The 24,427-nt window shown below is 37.0% G+C and overlaps 1 protein-coding gene across 1 annotated transcript in view; it reads right to left on the reverse strand.

Annotated features, from left to right (window-relative positions):
* Positions 1–12,881: 12,881 nt before the first annotated feature.
* Positions 12,882–24,427, reverse strand: part of LOC124598421 (Down syndrome cell adhesion molecule-like protein Dscam2) — a 378,789-nt gene continuing 367,243 nt past the window's right edge. The window contains exon 32 of the mRNA XM_047136000.1: positions 12,882–13,276. Within this exon, the coding sequence (XP_046991956.1) occupies positions 13,225–13,276 (52 nt within the window). The 3' untranslated portion in view covers positions 12,882–13,224. The remainder of the gene's footprint in view (positions 13,277–24,427) is intronic.

Consider the following 24,427-nt stretch of genomic DNA (forward strand, 5'->3'; position numbering starts at 1 on the left):
GAGTTTTTCTACGTATCTGTAGTGTGTCGTGACCATATGTCAATGAATGGAGCTACAGTGAATTTATGAAATCGCTTCAATCATTTGTAATAGCCCTGTATAAACATATCCATGCAGATTCTTTATCACATCTTTTTTTAACTGTGGGCACAAAATCTTTATCATTTTACAATAATAAGCTTCATAGAATCAGTTAGAAAGCTGTGTATTATTAGTGCAGTTGACAATGTTTACTGTAGCAACCAGAGATTCTACAACAAAACTTTGGTAGTGTTTTTGCCCCTTTCATTAAATTTCAACTAATCTCTCATAATGTTCAAACTGTGGATATTATTATCTTTGTACTATCCATGATGTCCATTGTTTCAGTACCTTTTGTCTTTAAAATAAGCAATCTTCATTTAAATAATCATGATAACACAACTGAAAATAATGATTCTGTACGCTGACTACTTTCAAAAGGTCAAAAGATCAGAAATATATTTCTTCACACTGAATTCACATTGGTTTATTAATAGCAGATTACAATGTCTGCCACAAATTGCAAATGAAATTAACATGAGTGTGGTACATACAACATATCAGTACCAACTCTCTGTACATGATCTATCAACTGAACTTGTTTCATCATATATAATATATTTTTTAAAATTTTTATATTGTTGAAACATTTATCATAGCAGTTTCAGGCATCTTCTTCCACTACATACTCCATGAAGATAACATCTGGTGATGCGAACTCTTTGTGCTCCCATTTATTTGTTGTTAATATAAGTGGATAGATACAAAAACCTACTCACCAAGTGGGTGCAGGGTAAAGGACTGGAGAGGTTTAGGGAAAGGGATACAGTTCAGAGAAGTCACCCTGAACACTGGGCCAGGGGAGACTTACCAGACGGGATGAGAAGGAAAAATTATATTATCAATAATTGATTATTTTTATAACAAGGAAATCAAAAACATAGTAATGTCATCAAAAAATACAAAATCAGCAGGCTATGATGGATTGTCTATCAGTACACTGAAAATATGCATAGACAACATATATGATGCCATGGCCACAGCAGTAAATGATGTAATTGCATCAGGTTGTTTCCCAGATAGTCTAAAGATAGCACAAGTAACTCCGATTTACAAGAAAGGTGATAAATCTAAAATTGAAAGCTACCAATCTTACCTGCATATTCTAAGGTAGTTGAGAAAGTTATTTGTACTAGACTAATGACATTCCTGAATCAACACAATTTAATATTTGAAAATTAGAATGGCTTTATGAAAAACAAGTCGACATCAGTAGTAGCAGCACAATTAATAGACAAAATAATAACGGCCATAGAGAACAAGGAGTATGTAACTAGAGTGTTCCTTGATCTAGAACAAGCTTTTGATTGTGTCAACATCACCATATTACTTGACAAGCTGTGGAACCTGGGTATCAGAGGAGCTAATAAAATCGTATATGAGCAATAGAAAACAATTTGTCTTGCTTAAAACAAACAGTGGGTCTTACAAATCTAAAATTACTGATATCAAATATGGAATGCCTCAAGGTTCTGTCTTGGGACCCCTTCTTTTCTTGATTTGTGTTAATGATATACTGTATTGTTCTCCTAACTGTACAAAAATATTGTATGCAGATGACACATCAATAGTGTGTAAACACAAAGACTATGAGAGTCTGAAGGTACTGTGCAACAGTGTAACTAATGAAATAGTCAAGTATTTTAATGAAAGCCATCTAAATGTAAGTGCTTTAAAGACTGAAATGATGGAATTTAACACAAGGAAACAAATAGAATTTGACATGAAATTATCCATAGGAAATGACATTGTAAAAAAGAAAAAATGGACAAAGTTCTTGGGAATTACAATCCAGGACAGCCTCAAATGGGACATGCATATTGATACCTTAGCATGTAAGCTGTCAAAGAATGTGTTTGCTATAAATAGGATTAGCAAATATTGTAAGGACATGTGTGTACTAAAAACTGCTTATCATGCCCTATTCTCATCAAACTTAAACTATACTGTAGAAATATGGGGTGCAACAACTCAAGCCATCCTAAATACGTGATTAATGCTACAGAAAAAAGTTATCAGAATTATATGTGGTGCCAAACCTTGAGAATCATGTCGGAATCTGTTCCCAAAATTAGGTGTGATTACCATTATAGGTGTATACATATTGAAAGTTATATTGCTTGTGAAAACAATAAATCCAAATTTCAACTGTGACATGCACCAGTACGATACAAGGCAGAAGTTCAGATACCATGTAAATAGCCACAGAACAGCTTTATATGAAAAAAAATGCACTTCATGCTGGGCTGAAGCTAGCCAATGCTCTACCAAAAAGTCTCACAACCCTTCCTACTAACAAATTAAAAGATCAGCTAAAAATAATTCTAATTTAAAACCCTTTTTATTCCCTAGACGAGTATTATATCTGTATGAAAAGTGCTTCATAAGTATGTCAAGCTCATAGTTTTAAGTAACCTACAACTAATATATTGTTGATAAAAACAATATTTGTAATATTGTGATTGTATACTAGCAAATGTAAAATCCATCAAAATGTAAAATTTAATAATACAAACAAATCTTTAGTTTGTAATTTATAAACTGACGTATTCAGAAGAATAATCTGTATGATGTCCTGAAACTGTATTATTTCTAGGGATTGTATTTGATTATTCGATGTTGAATAAATATTATTATTATTATTATTTCTTTACTTTCTCAGACGTTAAGTCTGGTTAAAAATGGGTCGTGACACGGACCTTGATCAAGCGTCACTTCCTTTTAACTGTACGGTGTATGTTATATTGCATTTAGGAACTTTCGGGTAATTGAACATGTATCAATAATTACGGATTTCTGTAATTGTATATATAAGTTTGGATGTAGCTGTATTGTATTGATGTACTGATGGATATTGTGTGGTATGACTCCTGTAGTTGATAGTATAATTGGTATAATGTCAACTTTATCCTGATGCCACATGTCCTTGACTTCCTCAGCCAGTTGGATGTATTTTTCAATTTTTTCTCCTGTTTTCTTTTGTATATTTGTTGTATTGGGTATGGATATTTCGATTAGTTGTGTTAATTTCTTCTTTTTATTGGTGAGTATGATGTCAGGTTTATTATGTGGTGTTGTTTTATCTGTTATAATGGTTCTGTTCCAGTATAATTTGTATTCATCATTCTCCAGTACATTTTGTGGCGCATACTTGTATGTGGGAACGTGTTGTTTTATAAGTTTATGTTGTAAGGCAAGCTGTTGATGTATTATTTTTGCTACATTGTCATGTCTTCTGGGGTATTCTGTATTTGCTAGTATTGTACATCCACTTGTGATGTGATCTACTGTTTCTATTTGTTGTTTGCAAAGTCTGCATTTATCTGTTGTGGTATTGGGATCTTTAATAATATGCTTCCTGTAATATCTGGTGTTTATTGTTTGATCCTGTATTGCAATCATGAATCCTTCCGTCTCACTGTATATATTGCCTTTTCTTAGCCATGTGTTGGATGCGTCTTGATCGATGTGTGGCTGTGTTAGATGATACGGGTGCTTGCCATGTAGTGTTTTCTTTTTCCAATTTACTTTCTTCGTATCTGTTGATGTTACGTGATCTAAAGGGTTGTAGAGGTGGTTATGAAATTGCAGTGGTGTAGCCGATGTATTTATATGAGTGATTGCTTTGTGTATTTTGCTAGTTTCTGCTCGTTCTAGAAAGAATTTTCTTAAATTGTCTACCTGTCCATAATGTAGGTTTTTTATGTCGATGAATCCCCTTCCTCCTTCCTTTCTGCTTAATGTGAATCTTTCTGTTGCTGAATGTATGTGATGTATTCTATATTTGTGGCATTGTGAACGTGTAAGTGTATTGAGTGCTTCTAGGTATGTGTTACTCCATTTCACTACTCCAAATGAGTAGGTCAATATTGGTATAGCGTAAGTATTTATAGCTTTTGTCTTGTTTCTTGCTGTCAATTCTGTTTTCAGTATTTTTGCTAGCCTTTGTCTATATTTTTCTTTTAGTTCTTCTTTAATATTTGTATTATCTATTCCTATTTTTTGTCTGTATCCTAGATATTTATAGGCATCTGTTTTTTCCATCGCTTCTATGGAGTCACTGTGGTTATTCAATATGCAATCTTCTTGTTTAGTGTGTTTTCCCTTGACTATGCTATTTTTCTTACATTTGTCTGTTCCAAAAGCCATATTTATATCATTGCTGAATACTTCTGTTATCTTTAGTAATTGGTTGAGTTGTTGATTGGTTGCTGCCAGTAGTTTTAGATCATCCATGTATAGCAAATGTGTGATTTTGTGTGGGTATGTTCCAGTAATATTATATCCATAATTTGTATTATTTAGCATGTTGGATAGTGGGTTCAGAGCAAGACAGAGCCAGAAAGGACTTAATGAGTCTCCTTGGTATATTCCACGCTTAATCTGTATTGGCTGTGATGTGATGTTATCTGAATTTGTTTGGATATTAAGTGTGGTTTTCCAGTTTTTCATTACTATGTTTAGGAACTGTATCAATTTAGGATCTACTTTGTATATTTCCAATATCTGTAGTAACCATGAGTGGGGTACACTATCAAAGGCTTTTTGGTAATCAATGTATGCGTAGTGTAGCGACCTTTGTTTAGTTTTAGCTTGATATGTCACCTCTGTATCTATTATCAGTTGCTCTTTACATCCTCGTGCTCCTTTGCAGCAGCCTTTTTGTTCTTCATTTATAATTTTGTTCTGTGTTGTATGTGTCATCAATTTCTGTGTAATGACTGAAGTTAATATTTTGTAGATTGTTATTATTATTATTATTATTATTGTTGTTGTTGTTGTTGTTGTTGTTGTTGTTACATTTATTTGTTGTGGCACTCATGTAACAAAAGAAGCAAACACATACAAACATTTTGTAGTCTTTTTTCCATTTACATTACTAACAGTATATGTAATCATTACCCAACACTAAAATAAAAAGATGTGACACACAATGTATTGTTGAGGTCTCAACTACAGAATGATACACTGAGGTGTAATTGAAAACTCCTTCTGATCCATATTTACAACTGTCTTTGTCTGTTTTCCAAACAGCGAGTTATTCAGTAATCTTGTCTCATTATGATAATATATGAGGGTTGTCCAGGAAAGTAAGTTCTCATTGATCGCAAAATGGAAACCACTGGGAAAATCTGGTAAAGCTTTGCACAGGTGTGTGGGCAGTGTCTCTAGTATGCCCATGGAACGTGTCGCGTCACTCTTGTCAGTTTTGAGTGAACAGTGAGCACATAAAGATGCATAGGGAATAGCGTCTCCCACCAAGTATGAGGGCCTGGTTAGAGATTTCGCCTGTGTCGTGCATCCCACATAACACAACTGTCAAGCAATTCCTTCTTCATGCCCATTCTCAGCCGCACACTTCAGGGGCAATGAAGACCGTACTACAGCATTTCCAATGAGAAACGTTTGATCACCCACAATATAGTCCATAATTGGATCCCGCTGAGTCTCATCTCTGCTCACAAGAACTGCTGGCTATGAAGACCAAATTTTTCCACAGACAATGGACTGTAGACAAGTGCATATAACTGGTCGAAAGCACAGGCAGCTGCTTTCAATGATGAGGATATTGGAAAGTTGATACAACACCATGACGAAACTCGAAGTTAGAGTGGTGACTATGTAGAGAAGTAGGTGGAAGGTGTACCTAACTGTTGCAAATAAAATGTTTGTGGTTTTCGCTATGGTTTCCATTTCACAACCAATTGGAACTTACTTCCTGGACAACCCTTGTATTAACAAGAAATGCAAGTATTTATTATTTTACAGTACAAATTCTCTGGCAGGTAGAGATTTACCTTTTTATGTTTCCCTTAAAGTGGTCACTAGTCAACTTCTTTTGCTAAAATGTGTGAAGATCAACTTTTCCTTCATAATCTCAAGAAATTTGTCTTGTTAAATTTGAGTATTTAATACTACATACATAACGAGACAAACACTGTAGCTCTTTTATGCTCACATAAAATTTATATAACCATTTCATTTATATATATGTATAAGGGTATATGCTTTCTCTTCATCAACTTACATTGGACATCCAGTTGACATATTTTTCTTGTACAATTGCAAATGAACAATCCTTTACATTTATTTCATATGTAACTCACCAGTTATGTTTATTTTACATGTAGAACACTTATCCTTATTGCCTTTTTCGTAAAGTTTTACTGGTTATTATAACATGGCTACAAAAATTCTAAGTATAAAGCCTTATTAATGGTCTTGGGTATTGACTCATACTGTTCTTGTAAGCTCCATCAGTTTGGTACATTGGCTCATAGGTATTTACTGTCTTTCGGTGTGACATATGTCTGCAAGAATTTCACTTAATTACTTATTAGTGAGCTGCCTTTGATTAGTTATTCATTTACTTAAATGGTACATGCCTAACCCATGTCAATCAAGAGTTCATGAATATTTTTACAAATAAACTTAGTATCCCACTCAACAATTAATGGGTTTAGAATTCCATAAACAATGCCTTCTATTATTCTTCACTGTATTCCAATAACATATCAGAATACTGTGAAGAATTTGCTCTACTTGCCTCTATGTCGTGAAGAAGTTTCTTAAGATATGTCTAGTACTTCATATGCCCTATTAGGTTGATTAATTGCTGCCAGGCAAGTTATGAAACTACCTTAAACTGTATCTCCTTCATCAGTTCCTCAGCATACATACACCTCATTATCTTACATTACAGATTAAGTACCCATCACGTCATTACACCCTCAGCCTTTAAGATGAATGTAACAACTGCAATTCTGAAGAAGATAAGGGTTGCTAGGTGTGCATATTGTTGAACTATGTTTAATAAGTCATGCTTTTGAAATACTTACACAAATTATTTAAAAAAGAATACTAACACTTCTGGAAGCCAACCTTGGGGAAGATCAGTATGGTTTCTGGAGAAGTGTAAGAACATGTGAGGCAATATTGACCCTACGCTTTATCTTAGAATTTACGTTAAAGAAGAGAAAATCTACATTTGTAGAATCGGTTGATTTAAATAGAGTTTTTGACAGTGTTGACTAGTATACACTCTATGAAACTCTCAAGGTATCAGACTAGTGTCTTGAAAAAATGTTCTATGATGAACATAAACAAATGTAAAGCAAGGGTAATGGAATGTAGTCAAATTAAAACAGACAATGTGGAGTATATTAGAATAGGAAATGAGACACTATAAGTAATAGGTGAATTTTCTGTTTGGACAGGAAAATAACTGTTGATGGGAAAAGTACAAAGGACATAAAACTCAGATTAGCAGTAGCAAGGGAACCATTTCTAAAAAAGAAGAATTTGCTAACATCTATAGAAATTTAAGTGTTAATAAGTCCTTTCTGAAAGTACTTGTCTGGAGTATAGGCTTGTAAGGAAGTGAAATGTGTATGATAAGCATTTCAGACAAGAGAAGAGAAGTTTTAAAAATGTGGTGCTGTAGTAGAATGTGGAACATTAGATGCAGAGATCATATAACTAGTGAAGTCCTGGGTCAAATTGAGGAAAGAGTTTTTTTTGTATGTAATTTGATTAAAAGATGGGATTGGTTGATAGGACACAGGCTTCAAAGAATTGTCTATTTGGTAATGGGAGAAAATGTGGAGGAAGATCGAGGCATGAATACAGTGTGTGTGTGTGGGGGGGGGGGGGGGGGGGGGGGGAATTGCTTAGAGAGACCAAGCTTGAATACAAGTTGGAATGGATGTAGGTTGTGATAATTGTGTAGAGATAACAACCTTGCACAGTACACTAGCAGGAGAGCTGCAAAAAACTAGTTTTCAGACTGATGACTGCAGAAGCAGCCACAACAACAACAACAACAACATGTGATCATAATCAAACCACAAGGACTTACTTGTGTAGTATCACAGCTGTGGCCATCCATAAAACAAAAACATTCACAAACTACTACTCTGTTGCTATGCTCCACCACTCTAACAACCTACCCTGCACATAGCTCACAGTACAATGGACTATTGCTTTTAAGAAGCTGAACACTTCCTTCTATCACCACTGTAACATTTCCCCAAAAAGTAACATAAATAGCCAGTTTCCCTCTGTCAAATACCAAAAGTAAATGCTCCAAATATTTGCCAGTTAACTCTTCTTTCCTTTTCATTTCTGCATCAGTTACATCACTTTCTTTTCCCATATCTTCATTACTTGTGTTTTATCATGTCTCCCCGCCCCTCTCCCCACCTCTCATGTCCAGTGCTGCTAGTTATCATAGTTTAAAGTTACCTGTGTAAGCTGACACATGTTAGCAAGCTGTCAGCAGGGCAGAGTATGCAAAATTGCAAGAGCCAGCATGGTTGGACTGGCCCACAGCCAGTGGAACGCAACTGCTGGTAATGTGGGCTAGGGGATCTGTAACTAGATTTCCATTGCCACAGGGGGGGGGAGGGAGGGGGGGGGGGTAGAGGAGTGTCAGTTAGGTTTGGCGGCTAGAGTTGGGGTGCATGGGATGGAGGTGACCATAAACGTAATGACTTTCACAATATGGAAAATAATGATGACTAAAGAATACTTTGAAATTGTGTAGTAATTTATTGAATTGTTGTACTGAAAATCTAGGCATATCAGTGTAATCATGGCAATAAGCTGCTTGTCTTGCTGTTTTAGTAACGGTTTTATTGTAAAAACTGTAGAAGTTAATGTCAGCATTGTAAATGAAAAATATTACACAAACGTTAAAAATTAACAATTTGGAGACCAAGCCTGAGAATAGCTTGGGTCACAACTTTGTGTTGAAAAGACTATGTCCGAGTATAAGTCAGACTGCGATTTTCTCAATGTATGGGTCACCTCTTGCTCGAAAACTGGACTCATTTTGTACAAGAACAATGTGTGGGTGTCTTGCAGCCTGCCCCTTGATGTGCTGCCTTCTGTTGTCAGTTTCTAGAATTATTTTGAATGAAACAGTAGCAAAATTAACAGCTGCTGTCATGAATCACTGAGTCTATATAACCAAACTGACATAATTTTGTATGTGTACATCTTAGATTTTACAGTTTGTTGTAGTTCTGCAACAAAAATGTCATATTTGTGGGTGAGCAAGAAATTCTGGAAGCTCAAGAGGAAGAATTTGCTCAGTAACTCATCTCAAACTTTTTTGGTGGGATTGATACGTATATTTTCTGTCATCATTATTTTAAAATTTTGTAATCCAAAATACTGAAGTCAATATGAAAAATAAATCATGAAGCTTGGCCCTTTTTTAGTATTTACTACCCTTGAAGATACTTTGATTACATATATGCCAGTAATGCTTTAAATAATGGCAAAAATAGCTGGTTTCCGAGGCCCAATATTCTTCCAATTGGCTGATTTCCGAAGTGTTTATAACTCTTGAACACATAACAAGATCTTTACAATCAAGGTGTTGGGCACTAACAGAGATCATTAAGTACTATCACTGGAGGTAACACTTCAATATCTATTTTATATAATGAATTATACCATGCTTTATGTAGTTTTAAAGAAGCAAATGAGTCAAAATATCAGTTCCTCCACATTACACACAAGATGAATGCAGTATGATATTCCTAGTACCTTTTCCTTTTTATCCATGTGTTATATGTTTATTTTATAAACCAGTTTCTTTTCCAATTAATTAAATATTAATGTGTTCTCTAATAAGGACACAAATCACTTTAAAGTGGTACTTTATATGTAAAGTCTGATATCACAACTGAATAGGGTGCAAAGAGATGCTTATATTGATCAAGCCATCTTTATTGTTGCTCATGTATTAATGGTGTTTATGTATTATTAATGTTGAGCACATGCATGAAAAAGTCATATTTAAATTATTTGTGGCTAATTTGTTAGATTTAACATAGTGTGTAGGCTGAGGAGGCTCAACAGAGTAAGATGTTTCATTATGTCTGCGAATTGTTTATATTTTAAATGGTGGCCCATTTTGTTTATAGCTGTCAATTTTGGCTGGCTCAGAGAAGGCACAAAGGACAAGTGAAGGGTCACTTCCATTTATTCTGTTCAGATCTGTCACTGCAGTAACTTGCATGTTGGAGGTCTGTTCATATGGTTGTGAACTTGTTAAGTGATGGGTTCCAGGCAGCAAGTGCCTGAGCAATACTTTAACTTTTGGTTGAACTCAGTAAAATTCCAGGTTGAGTTGGACTTATTATCTGGGAGCCAGCAGGTACTCTTAACATTCCACGAGTGTCTGTCATTGCTGCATTTAAGTGTAATTATGAGTTAGCCTGTTAGAAAATTATCCATTATTACAGGAGTTTAGATATTATTTATTTATTTTATTTATCCATTCATTGACAATAAATATTGTATGGATGTTGTCAAGCCATTTCAAAGAAATGGACACAAACAATATATACGTAAAAAAGTACAAAACAAAATAATACAATGAGGTTAATAATAATACAATGAAAGTAATATAGCCTATATACATCCCTGCTTGTTATTTTAAATGCATAGTCTGTTTTTCATAAGGCTTTAGTTTTGTCCTCCCTAAACGGCATGTCCTTATATACACCACACTGCTTAAGTATATATTTACATCACACAACAGCTGTCCTTTAAGTATGTAAATGTAATGAATGATTAGGTACATATTGAGTATTTTCCATTTTGCCTTTATAAATATCATCAGAAAAAAATTATTGACCTACATAGTCATTTACACAATAAAAACATTGTTCTACTAGAAATTTTTTAAATTCTGTTTTAAATTTGTTATCTTCGAACTGCCTGATGTTGACTGGCAGTGTGTTGTACAGTTTTTCACCGATATGGCTCACATGCCTTTGTGTATTCGTTCTTTTTGTTCACTGAGTATGGAGTGCTGCGCAATTACGGGTATTGTAGTTATGGAAGTCGGCATTTGTCTGAAAATCTGCAATGTCGGTCCTGACATACAATACACATTTGTATATGTATAATGATGATATAGTAAGTATTCTAAGCTTTTTGAATATGGGTTTGCAGTGTGGATGACTGTGAGTTATTATTTGGATGGCCCTCTTCTGCAACAAAAAAATTTGTTTTCGGCGCCCTGTTGTGGAACGCCAAAATATTATTCCGTATGTGGCAAGAGATTGAAAATAGCCAAAATATGCCATTCTGGCACCCTCTGAGGTACAAACATTTGCAATAATTCTGACAGCAAAACAGGCTGAATTAAGTTTCTGTGCAAGTTTTATTACGTGGTCATTAAAATTTAAGTTTTCATCCACATGAATCCCCAGCAATTTTGTGGGTGTCACTCTGTCTAAGGCTTTGTCACCCCACACCAGATCGAGATTTACATTTTGACATCTTTTCCCAAACTGCATACAATTTGTTTTATTTACATTCAATGTCAACCTGTTTGCATTGAGCCATATGTTAGTTGCTATTGCAAACTTTCAATATTTGTGAACTGGTAATTAATTTGTGAACAGTTTAGCAAAATGGCATTTTATATTCCCACACCACACCAGTGACTCAGTTAATTTTGGGGTATCTGCTACCACATTGTTTCACACATAAGCAGTATTTACTGCATTTGTTTATTATTATTATTATTATTATTATTGTTATTATTATTATTATTATTATTATTATTATTATTATACTTTTTGCTTGTGTGCATATCTTGTAGAACTACCATTTCAAATATTTGTGTATTTAACTAGATGAATAAACTATCAGTTTAAAAAATCTAAATCCTTTGGTGTAGCCTATCATCATCATTTATCCAAAAGAGTACAACCTTTTATCACATTTATTTATTTTATTAATTATTAAACTTGCCAAACTTGACAATTTAAACTGCATGATCACTTATTATAGCAATATTTGCAGCAAGTTTAGCTGTTGGGCATAAATCAGATGATGTACAATTTGATCTTATGATGATAGCAAGCATCTAAAAAAAGTTCATGCATTTTCCCCACAGTGTGTGGCATTATTGAGACATACAGTCACACCTACCTTTGCGATTTATAATTGTACTTCTCATGAATGAATGTATTTTTTTCTGGACTGTAGTAATTTCTAAATGTTGTATTCTATATCAGATGTAACTTATAACATGCTTATTGTAATGTGTGTAATGCAAAGGAGGGCATGATGGTCATAATCATGCCATCTTAAATAAATAATAAATAAACAAAGAAGTATGAAAAGTAGGCTGAGTCCCATCAAAAAGAATGATGAGTAAAGAAGGCATCAAACCATGTAAAAACATGGGAGAATATAAGTGACACAGACTGGAAAGGAGGGATTGTCTTTTGTGGTCACATGACATGTACGAGACCAGGAAGGACATCTATACACGTGTTAGCCTACTTTCAAGACAAGAAAACCCAAAGGGGCATGGTTTGCAGAAGACAAAAAAGGTCTAAAAGAACTGGAAATTTCTCCTAAAGATATACAGAAGAGTGATAATCTTAAGCAAAAATTACATACACACAAACCTTTCCTGGAAAAGCCAAACCTGAACACAGGGAACGTATGGACCCAAGAGAGAACAGAACAATAGTGGAAATGGATGCAAGAGCATTGGGTGGCAGTTAAAGCTCAGAAAAAGAGATAGCTCAGTTGACATGATCCTTAGGTGGCCAAAACAAAGAAAGAACAAGAAATAAACAAGGAAAATCAAGTAGTGTACACTATGCTGACTGAATAAAAACACAGAAACTTTTAAAATATCATTTATTAAATTTTTATTCATTTAAAAATACATAAAATTGAACATGTAAATTTTTAAATCTGTACATAATTTCAGTCTCCAAAAGTATATGACATGATCCCATAAAATACGGATTTTTGTCAGTAGTTTCTCATAAAATATTTCCTAGCACAGTGGCTTTAAAATTTGTAATGTCATGCTGATCAACACGTTTCCCCCAAAATAATTTTCTGAATAGTTACACTGTAAATGTCATTAGGAAATTTTTTTTATGCACATGAGTGACTTCTCTTGCTTCACAGAACGATACACTTTATTTATTTATTTTCCTTTCTGGGAATACGCATCACTGTAAATGATCGATTTCAGTTTTCATGCCCGAGGGTAAAAGAAGAAAAGTGTTGTTTGTGAATGACACAGCTGTGTATCACTCCATGCAGATGATAGCATTCTGAAACATGGAGTCTCCTTGATAGTTGGCAAACTCAGACATGAATTATGTGTTGCAGCCTCTCTTGTCTTTTCTGTTGATGAAATCTGAAAATGTGAAAGAAACAAATTGACAGTTTATTAAAATATATGCAAATACAGAACTGATGTCAAAAGTGTGAATTAAAACAAACTAGTGTAAATTAAACCACTTTGTTTTTGAACAAAAATCATTATCAGAGTAACATATACAAAAATTATCTCAAACTTGGTAGCACAATTTTGTTCTTTCTGCATTGAATGTCTTGATTAGTTTGTCTACGTGGTGAATTTAGCTTGTTATCAAGCTGTGTATACCCAAGGACATTATTCAATGTTTCATTTAATGACTGATCAAAAAAAGCATTTCTAAATGTTTGTTACACTGTAAATATAAGACTAAATGAGCGTAAAATTTAAACTGTTTGATGTGAGCATTATGCTGCAGTGCAAATATTAGCCGTGAATGACAAGAGACCCGGGAAACATTATCAGTGGTTTAAAAAATTACAAAGTAGTGTGGAAAGTACAAGTAATATGGTGAAGTCTGATACAGTTACTAGTAAATCACAGAATGTATAGTCTCAAGATGAGATTGCAATCCTTGCTTAAGGTGTCAAATATGCTATAAACACATGAAAATACTAACTTAGGGGCCCAGGCATATCGCAAATTTAGAAGCAGATACAAGGATGATCCACAAACAAACTGCAAATGAAATTTGAACTGAAACACCATAGTGTTGTCCCACAGGAAATCTTTGACAAAAGGTGAGAGGAAGGCTCTTAAAGATTTATGTGTAGCTGACATAGGAAACACCAATATTGTCATGAGTACAGAGTGTTACTGAAGCAAAATTTTGAATATTTTTAATGGCAGGACAGAACAAAAAGTTTAAGAAAGACCCAACGGCCAGTGCACCGAAGAAAACAAATACTCAAAGTTCTGTACGTCACTTCGAAAAGAAGGTAACGAAACCTAAATTAAGACTAAGGCTGTGTGTCCCAGGCTTTATAATCTACCCAAAATTCAAAAAATTAATATTCCTCTGGGGCCAATTGTTAGTACAATCAAGGCCAATTGTTAGTGCCCTCAAGTGACAACTTGTTTGTGTTACGCAGTAGCGAAGATGAAAAAGTGCTCACAGCTTTTAAGGTATGTGTAGGTAGTGGGGAGCGGGTGTGGTAATGAGAGTGATAAATTATCACTCACACTCCTGTCATTTACTATGAATACTTTTATTCCAGTAGCATATATACAATGCGTGTAGCTTAGGACGGGTACTGCAGGGAACTGATCTGGCAAAGATGCAGTTTTTCATGCTGTGTTCAGGCAGCGATATTATTGGGGGGGTTGAGCCATTGGGTCCAGTTCCCCACAGAGTGCCCCCCCCCCCCCCCCTCCCCTATGTCATGATGCATTGTCCTGCTGGCAATGGCAAAGGCCGACATATTGTAGTCCACCAGGTGCCTCGGTGGTCGTAAAAGGGCGGCCGGCATGTGACGTCAGGGGTGTTACCGATGCTGTGGTGTCAGTGTTTGTTGAGGTGTTGGTGGCTGGTAGTGTGTTGTCCGGTGTGTCAGTTGTCATTATGAAGTGCTCCGGGATCAACTTGAGCAGTTAGCCACCTGAAGAATGAGTGGATTTCAAACCAGCTGTGTCGATTGAAGGTGGAAGGCGTATGGAGTGCTCTAATGACCTTGATATCATGCTGTATGCTGACTGTATAGCGTCAAATTTGGCTATAACCATGAATGATGAGTCCTGCAGTGTTACGGAAATGTCTCCTGAGAGATAGTGTTGCAGGTCTAGGCTGACTGTAAAGTGGCTTGAGGGGCCTGGAGCTGGGACCAGTGGAGGGGAAACACCAGGTGTGTCCACTAAAGTCCACGATGGTTTTAGGCAGTTCAGTGACTCTGTTGGCGTTTTTCCAGCTGGCAAAATGTTAAAAGTGTTTGGCCCTCTTTTCAGCACCTTGTACAGGCCACTGTATGAAGGTTGGAGGGCGGGTTTTATGGCGTCAGTCCCGAGCATGACATGTGTACACGAATGGAGGTCCTTGTGCACAAAGATGGTCAATCTGATGTGGAGAGATGGTGGTGGGATGAGGACGTAGTGGATGTGGTCCCTGTCACATTTTACTAGGTCTGGCAGGTTGACGCTAATGGGGTCAGTGGTTTGTGATATGAACTCTGCTGGGAGGGTGGTTGGTTCCCCATAGAGCACTTCTGCCAGCAAGGTGTCCAGATCTTCTTTGTAGGCAGCTTGTGTGCCTAGCAGCACCCAGAGGAGGGCCTCCATTCACTCCTGGTTGTGGCATATGAGTGCTGTCTGAGGGTGCGGTGCCACCGTTCTACAAGTCCATTGGATTGAGGATAGTAGGCCATTGCATGGAACCGTTGCCGACTCAAACTGCCGGCTCTAGTCAGTTGTCAGGGAGTCTGGACAACCAACGGGTGTAATCCGTAGTGTGATAAAAGCTCGTGACAGTGTTGGCCGAGATATCAGAGTAGCACCAAATAGATGCACAAAGAAATTGTTTGTAGTGATTCCAGGCGATGAAGCACCATCGTGGGGCATATTCTGCGTGGCGTGACATTTGTATGCCATGGTGATCGGTAGTGTTTTGACACAAGAATAACTCAGTATTTCACGGTGCAGTTGAAAGGAAAATAATGGGGTCACCACAATTACAATAATAAATAATCATTCGCACTCCAGTCACTTGCTATGAATACTTTTATTCTTGCAGTGTATAAGCAATGCATGTAGCATAGAGCGCGTACTACAGAGGACTGATCTGGCAAAGATATAGTTGTTCTTGCTGTGATAAGCCAGTGATATTATTGATGGTTAGAGCCAATGGTTCTACGTCCCCACACATGTATTTTTAGAGCTCACATTTAGCTTTCTACAAATGATCACTCTGGACATATCCCTGAATATTTGGTCCTTCCTCCTGAGACACGCCGTATGTAAGACCCATGTCATTTTATAGAAAAAGTTGAAGGGTTGACTTTGGCTCCTGAAGATGTTTTTGTAAATTTTGACATAATGTCTCTATTTATTATGATTACAGTTAATGAAGTGATAGTCTATAAAGCAGATGTTTTTGCATAGGATTTGGCTGCTCTTTTTAGATATTGCCTCATTTTGAGCCAGTTCCAATAGGATGATGAATTCTATGAGCAAGTCAGTGGTGTTGCAATGGGCAATACATTAGGTCCTGCAGTTGTCAATTTTTATATGGAAAAATTTGAACAGTCAACTCTAGAAAAATTGAATACATTCTCAATGGTACTTGTTGGGAATGGTACATGGCACATGGCAAAAAGCTTTAGAGGAATTCTTTCATTATCTAAATAATATAAATCCAAACATGCAGTTTACTATGAACATGGAAAATTACAACAAAATATCTTTTTTGGATGGTTTGCTTGTGAGATAGGCTAATGTAACATAACATTTTTACAAAGCCACACATACAAACAGATATTTACATAAGGAGTCCAACCATCATCCTTGGCAAAAGAGACCTGTTAGCAAACATCTTATTGACAGAGCCAAGGTATTTGAACACCAAAATATTTACAAGCCAAATTAAAACATCTGAATTAGGCTTTCCAGGAACATATCAACATATCTACTCAGGAAAAGAGGTAAATAGGGTTCTACATCACAAAAACAGTACTCTGAAAGAAAAGAGTGAAATACAAGAAAGAAGGGTTTCCCTCTCTTTTATTTTAAAAGAAAAACTGATCAGACTGGTAAGTTTTTATAGAAACATAACATGAGATCAGTTTCTGACTAACAAAGAAATTGTGGCAACACTTTGACATTCTTTACCATGTGAGTTTAGTGCGATCGTATCACTGAAATATTAGAGCATAATCTTTCAAGTGTGAAAGTAATAAAAGTTATTCTGAACAACTGTGTATTATCCTATAGTTTGGGCATACTAGAAAGTCACCACAGTGGAGACCGCGCGATGAAGACGTAACAGCACAGACACCAAGTAAGGAATAATGACTGCACTGACAACACTAGCAGAAAACAGTTTCAAGCAGGAACAAAGTACATCGCCTGCTGCAAGCTCCTCCTCAGGAGAACATAGAAGTACGCCTATAGGCCAAGGAAATGTCAAACTCCCTGCTTTCTGGACAACAAGGCCGCAGCTGTGGTTCATACAGGCGGAATGTATATTTCAACAACACAAGGTAGCCTGTGATACTGATAAGTTCAACATTCAGGTTTCAAGTCTAGCCTTGGAAGTGATAGAAGAAGATAGCTTGTCACAATGAAGTTAAGCAGTGTTAAAAAAGGCCCTAATACAATGCTACACTTTACCAACAGAACTACGTCTTCAAAAAATCTTCACTGAAAAATGTGTGTAACACAAGCTTTAGTCGCAAATCCTTAGGTCATTACGCGCATTGGTGGGCCCAGATTTGCTGCCAGAACAATCTTTACAGGTACTGTGGCTACATAAACTGCCAGCCAACATCCGCGCTATCATCGCCGTACAAACAGATGTACCGTTAATGACATCAGCAAAGAAGGCAGACACCATTGCAAATAATTTAAGAGAATCCTCTGCTTGGGCAACAGTCAATACAAACCACAATAGAAGCATGTGAGTATACAGCAATAAAGAGTCAGACACTGTCGATTTTGGTTCAGGCATTACTTCCTCTCATCACCAGCACACATTACAAGAATCCACCATGGAACAGTTGGTAGCACAAGTGGAAAAACTTAACGTCTAAGTCGCCAAGCACCAACAACATTTACAAAGCCAACACCGGAAAATACGCAGGAATAACATTCCTCAAAGCAAATCAGAACCTTGGTGCTGGTATCACAAATGCTTCCACGATTCTGCTCGTCAATGTACCCAACCCTGCAGCTTCCCAAACTTTGGAGACGGACATTAATGGGTGCGAATGTTTGTCATCAATTTCTTAAGTGCCCGGAGACAGGAGAAAAACAAAATGGTGCTAAGAAAATGATATCTATGGTTAGCAAATGGGACAGACTATTCATCCAATGCCTTACATCTGGAGAGAAGTTTCTGATTGATAAAGGTTCAGAGGCTAGCGTGTATCCTAGAAGAAATAGTGACATCCAAAGAACTATGTCACATCACGTGCTCTCTGCAGTGAGAAACGATTGGCATTACATCTCGAACCTGATTTCAAACTGGTATGGACTTTCATAATAGCAGATGTACCAGACCCTATTATTGGTGCAGACTTCTTGTGCAAATATTGCCTTATGCCATACCTTGTCAATCGACGATTGGTTCCAATACGCAAGGAAAAAACATTGCCTCCCCTCACTTCTGCATCAGGGCAAATTCAGTGCAAAGTGCTCGGTCATTCTAACACTTCCTCCATGCCAGAACGCATTGATACAAATTCGTGCTTACAACAATGCGGGATGCACATGTGTGGGCCATGCAAGAAGAAGTTTCTCAAATGAAACGATTCATTTGTTGTAGGCAATATGACAACATCAAAGGAGGACGCATATTTTCACAGCATACTTCAACACTTTTCAGGAATCACTCCCCCGGCGAACACCACCAGGAAGTACTTTCACGAGACACAGCATCACATCTACATGAAGCCCAGCCAACCAGTTGCATTCCGTCCAAGATGTCTGTCTCCAGAGAAACTACTTGTGGCACAAGCAGAGTTTGATCGACTTTGGTGACAGGTATAGTAACTACGTCAGACAGTGCGTGGGCTTCAACCTCCCACATGGTTCACAAAAAAGACAATTCTTGGAGGATATGTGGTGATTATAGGGCATTCAATTCTCGAACAAGTCCGGATCGGTATCCTGTTCCCAATGTGATGGATTTCAATTATAATATCGGCAATGCTACCATCTTCAGTGTGATAGACTGTGAAAAAGCATACTTACAAATTCCAATGGCATGCAGATGTTCAAAAAACTGCAGTAATCACACCGTTTGAACTGTTTGAATACAACTTTGTGCCATTTGGTCTTAGGAACCTTGGCCCAAACTTGGTAGCGGTTTATGCATGAAATGCTACGTGAGCTGCCATTTGTTTTTTGCTACATGGACGATGTTTTAGTTTTCTCCTGATCAATGGAAGAACACAAAGAACACCTGCAACTGCTTTTACAGTGTTTTGAATGCTATGGCATCTTAGTCAACAAGGCAAAGTGTGCATTGCGCAAACAGGCAGTCAAATTTCTCGGGTATGTGGTCTCGGCAGCAGGTCTGTCACTGCTGCCTGAATGTGTGGAGGCAGCTTAACGGATGCCCCTCCCAATAACATACAAAGGACTTTGTCGATTCCTCGGCATGCTCAACTACTACCACTGCCATTTATCTCACCTAGCGACAGTACGAGACCACTCACGGCTCCACTCATAGGAAAAAATACTACAGGGAACCATGTAATATCATGGACATCAGAGGCTGAACCAGCGTTCCATGGATTAAAGGAACATTTGTCACAAGCGACTTTGCTGGCTCACCTAAGAGTACATTCATCCTTGGCGATTATTGTCGATGCAAGCCAGACAGCTGTAGGAACGGTACTGCAACAGGAACTTAGTGGTAAATGGCAGCCATTCGCTGTTTTTTCAAGACCCTTGGACCAAAGGCAGCAAAAGTGGAGTGCTCTCGACTGCGAACTGTTAGCCATGTACCTTGCCATCAAGCACTTCCGTTCATTGATAGAGGGACAAAATTTCACCATTATCACAGACCATAAACTGCTAGTGGCCATCTTCCAGCGTGACACAGACCCAGCTTCACCATGGCAATGTAGACAGATAGAATACATCGTGCAGTTCACATTGGATATACGTCACATAGCAGGGAAGAAGAACCTGGTCTCAGACTGCTTATCATGCAACTGTGCTAGTTTCAATGCCTTACAATGGTCAGAGATAGCAACAACACAAAACAATATGATCCTTTCCTGTGCAGTCTCCTACAGTGCCAGTCAATGGCATTACAGCTTAAATGCATTTTGACTCTGAATGCGCCAGAAGGAATTTGGTGTGATGTGAAGAAAGGAAGAATACCACAAAGAAATCTTCAAGGCCTTACATGATCTTTCTCACCCTGGAATCTGAGTAACAGCAAGACTAGTATCTGCCATAGTAGTGAGGCCAGGGATACAGAAAGACTGCCACGATTGGACACACGATTGCTTAATGTATCAGCACAATAAAATCAGTGGGCATGTTTTTGCATCAATTTCCAGCACCGTCATCAAGGTTTATGCACATTCATGTCGACATTGTGGGACCATTTCCACATGCTGGAGGCCACCAGTATTTACTTACGGTCATCGATCGTTTCACTAGATGGCCAGAGGCCGCCATCTTAACAGACATCTCAGCCGAGTCAGTAGCAAAAGCATTGATATGTTCCTGGTTCTCTCGGTTCGGTGTACCACATGACATTACCACTGATCAGGACAGACAGTTTGAGAGACAGCTTTTTAAGGAACTATTGTAGTAATGTGGCTGCAACAATTTTTGTACAACTAGTTATCATCCAGCTAGTGACGGGATGGTGGAGCATTTTCACCGCACTCTCAAAACTGCTCTATTGTGTAGTATGACTGACTGGCTCAAAGCACTGCCTCTGGTCCTCCTTGGATTATGAACAATCGTGAAAGAAGATTTACAGTGCTTGCCCATGCAATTAGTTTATGGCGAAGAGTTGAGAGTCACAGGGGAATTAACCACGCCGCAATCCTCTTTATTGGCCACTTCAGAGCTTTACACACAGTTTGCACAACAACTTAGCAGCAGAATGCGAAAACTCCAGCCTACCAACCGTGTCACGCATGGGGAACAAAAGGTGTTTGTGCATAAAGACTTGACACAAACGTCTCATGTGTGGCTCAGAGACGATGCAGTATGCCCACCGCTTGTTTCTCCATACTGTGCTCCCTCCCAAGTGATAGAGAGAGGTGAGCACTGGTTCAGAATAGAGAAGAATGGCAATCAAGAAACAGTGTCCATTGAGTGCCTCAAACCCACGTACATCGATGTGGACACTCCCAGCACTCAACCCTTGGTGTCAAGTTCACCCAACGAGGAACCCATCATGGTGATGCCAGAGAACATGGAAAAAAACAGAAACACACACGGAGGAACAGGAAGAACAGGATCGGGTTCCAACAGTGGTTACAAGAGCAGGTAGGCAAGTGAAGTGTAAATTCCCTGACATACCAGGAGCACCCGGTTTAAAAAAAAAGGGGGGGGGGCTGATGTGGCAACACTTTGACATTCTTTGCCACGTGAGTTTAGCACGATCGTATTGCTGACATATTAGAGCATAATCTTTGCCGCTCTGCTGTTGGCATAGTGACTTAGAGTTGTTTATGTTTATCATTGTGTTTTCGAGTGTGAAAGCAATAAATGTTACTCCGAACAACTGTGTATTATTCTATAGTTCGGGCATACTAGAAAGTCACCACAAAATTATGTCTAGCCCTCAGATATGTGAAAGAAGATTGCCCTCCTCTGTTGGCATGTAAGGTATATGAAATTCCATTTACACAGGGTAAGGTCTACATTGTAACCACAAAGGAATGAGTGAATACGCATTTGAAGGAACACAAAATTCTTTACTGACTAAGGAAAGTAAGAAAATGAGTTGTTGCAGGGCATTTTCTTCAGTCAGGAAAGAATGAAATGAAGTTTTTGAAAACCAAGTATAAACTATTACCCACAACTGTACAGAGAAGTCATTAAAGTATATAAACATGGGGACAATTTTAACAGAAAAGAAGAAGCCATCAATCTCAGTGATATATGAACAGTAACTCTACAGAACATATAGTCCTTTCCTTGAAAGATGACAATTTGATATTTAAGTTTTTTCTTTGATAAGGATTATCTTTGATAATTATGTGCAACCTTAGGTCATATGTAACCAAATGATTCCAAAAAGTTGTACTTCATAATTCAACCAATGTAATCTGGGTATGTAATTCAGACTGGGGAGAAATCATATATGGGGCTCCCCAAGACTCCCTATTGTTCCTCATATATGTAAATGATCTTCTGTCTAATATACAACCAGCAGAATATTTATTATTATTTATTTACTTATTGCAGGTAACACTAGTATTGTTATCAGTCCAGGCATACATACAGAAACAGAAGAATGGTGAGCAATCTTCTTAAAAGTATCGTTGGTTTTCTGCAAATGGTATTAACTTCTGCACATCTAGGGGTACTACCAATGATCAGCATAACACATGGTGATAAAATAATAAATAGCATGCAGATTTCAAAATTCTTAGGTGTCCCTATTGATGAGAATTTAAACTGGAAAAAGCACATTTTACAACTCCTAAAACAACTTATTTCAGATACATTTGCACTTAGGATCATTCCAAATTTTGAGGAGAGACAAATCAGTAAGTTGCCATTTTTGCATATTTTCATTCAATAATGTCATATGGAATAATATTCTGGGGTAAGTCGTCTTTAAGAAAGAAAGTCTTTGTTTCTCGAAAACAGGCTGTAAGAATAATATGTGGTGCTACCCACGATCATTTTGTAAACATCTGTTTAAGGAGTTGGGCATTCTGATTACTGCTTTGTAGTATATTATTCCCTCCTGAAGTTTGTTGTAAATAATCCACTACAGTTCAAAGTGAACAATGACATACATAACTACAATAGCAGAAGGAAAAGTGACATTCATTGCTGCACATTATAGTTTTCTTTAGCACAGAAAGAGATACACAATGCTGCAATAAAAATATTGATCACTTACCCTATGATACAAAATGTCTGACAGACAGCAAAATAAAATTTCTGTTATTGTAGTGCTTAAAAGGTAGGAATTACTAACTTACAAATGTCTTCTTTCCTTCTTTGTTTAAAAGATTAATAAATAAAATGAAAGCTTAGAAATGTTTAGCACTTGACCATATTTGCTAATTAATTTGCAATGTGAATGTAAAATGACTCATTCCATAATTAACTATCAAGCTCCATTTTTATGATATTTGTACTGTTCTTGACATTTGACCTGTTAATTGGAGAGACACAGCAGGGCCTGCAACCTGGACAAAATTTCAGGAACAAAAAGTTCCTTAGGCCACAACTACACAACCTGGAAGATCCAGTATCAATTAAGACAATTGGATGTGAAAGCCCTCAGTGTGTCATAAATTCACAGTGTGATGGTTTGGGGAACCACTGTATACAACGTGAAATTTATCCTCCTGCACATTAAGAGCTATCTGAACATTTATTTTATTTTATATATTTCATTCATGTACTGTAGACCCATTAGTGATAAATCGCTTGGGTGTAGAACGTGTCATTTACATAGATTTGAGACATTTGTTTATAATAATAGGTTGTACAATGAATAATATATTACATAGAAAAAATGTTTACAAGAATTGTTTTTTGTAAAAAGTTACAAATTACATTGAACAGACTTACAAAAATTAATTCACTTATTCTTATACATAAATTCGTCCAGTGAGTAAATGGTTTTACTTAGAAGATACTGTTTAAGTTGATCTTTAAAAGTAGGTGGATCAGTAATTGACATTTTTATTGCCTGAGGGAGAGCATTAAATATTTTTATGCAAGAGTAGTGTACTCCTTTTTGCACCATACTTAGATTCTTTTGCTCAAGATGAAGATCATTTTTTACCCTAGTGTCATAGTTATGATACATGCTGTTCATTTAAAAAAGGGAATGGTTTTTACACAAGAAACACACGAGAGAGAAAAATGTACTGAAATACTGTTGTGAGTATTCTCAGCTCTTGGAAGAGTTTCCTGCAGGAATGTCTGTAATTGACACCACACAGAATCCTAATGACTGTTTTCTGGGCTATGAGGATTTCGTTTGCCTTTGGCTGGTTTCCCCAGAATATAATTCCCTAGGCCATCAGGGCATGAAAATAACCAAAATAGGCAGCTTTCAAAGTATTTAAGTCACTGAAGGAAGCAATTGCACAAATAACGTAATTGCTGAGCTTAGTTTTTTTAATACAGGTAAGGGATGTGTAAGGACCAGTTTAGATTGCTATTAACAAGTAGACCCAGGAACTTTGTTGACTCCACTCTTGCTAAATTCCCATCGTTGTATTTAACATTAATCTCACCTTCGATATTTTGGCTTGCATGGAATTGAATCAATTGAGTTTTTCAAAATTTTGTGATAATCCATTAGAGGTAAACCAG

Source organism: Schistocerca americana, chromosome 1 (assembly GCF_021461395.2).
Source record: "Schistocerca americana isolate TAMUIC-IGC-003095 chromosome 1, iqSchAmer2.1, whole genome shotgun sequence".
Taxonomy (NCBI): Eukaryota; Metazoa; Arthropoda; class Insecta; order Orthoptera; family Acrididae; genus Schistocerca; species Schistocerca americana.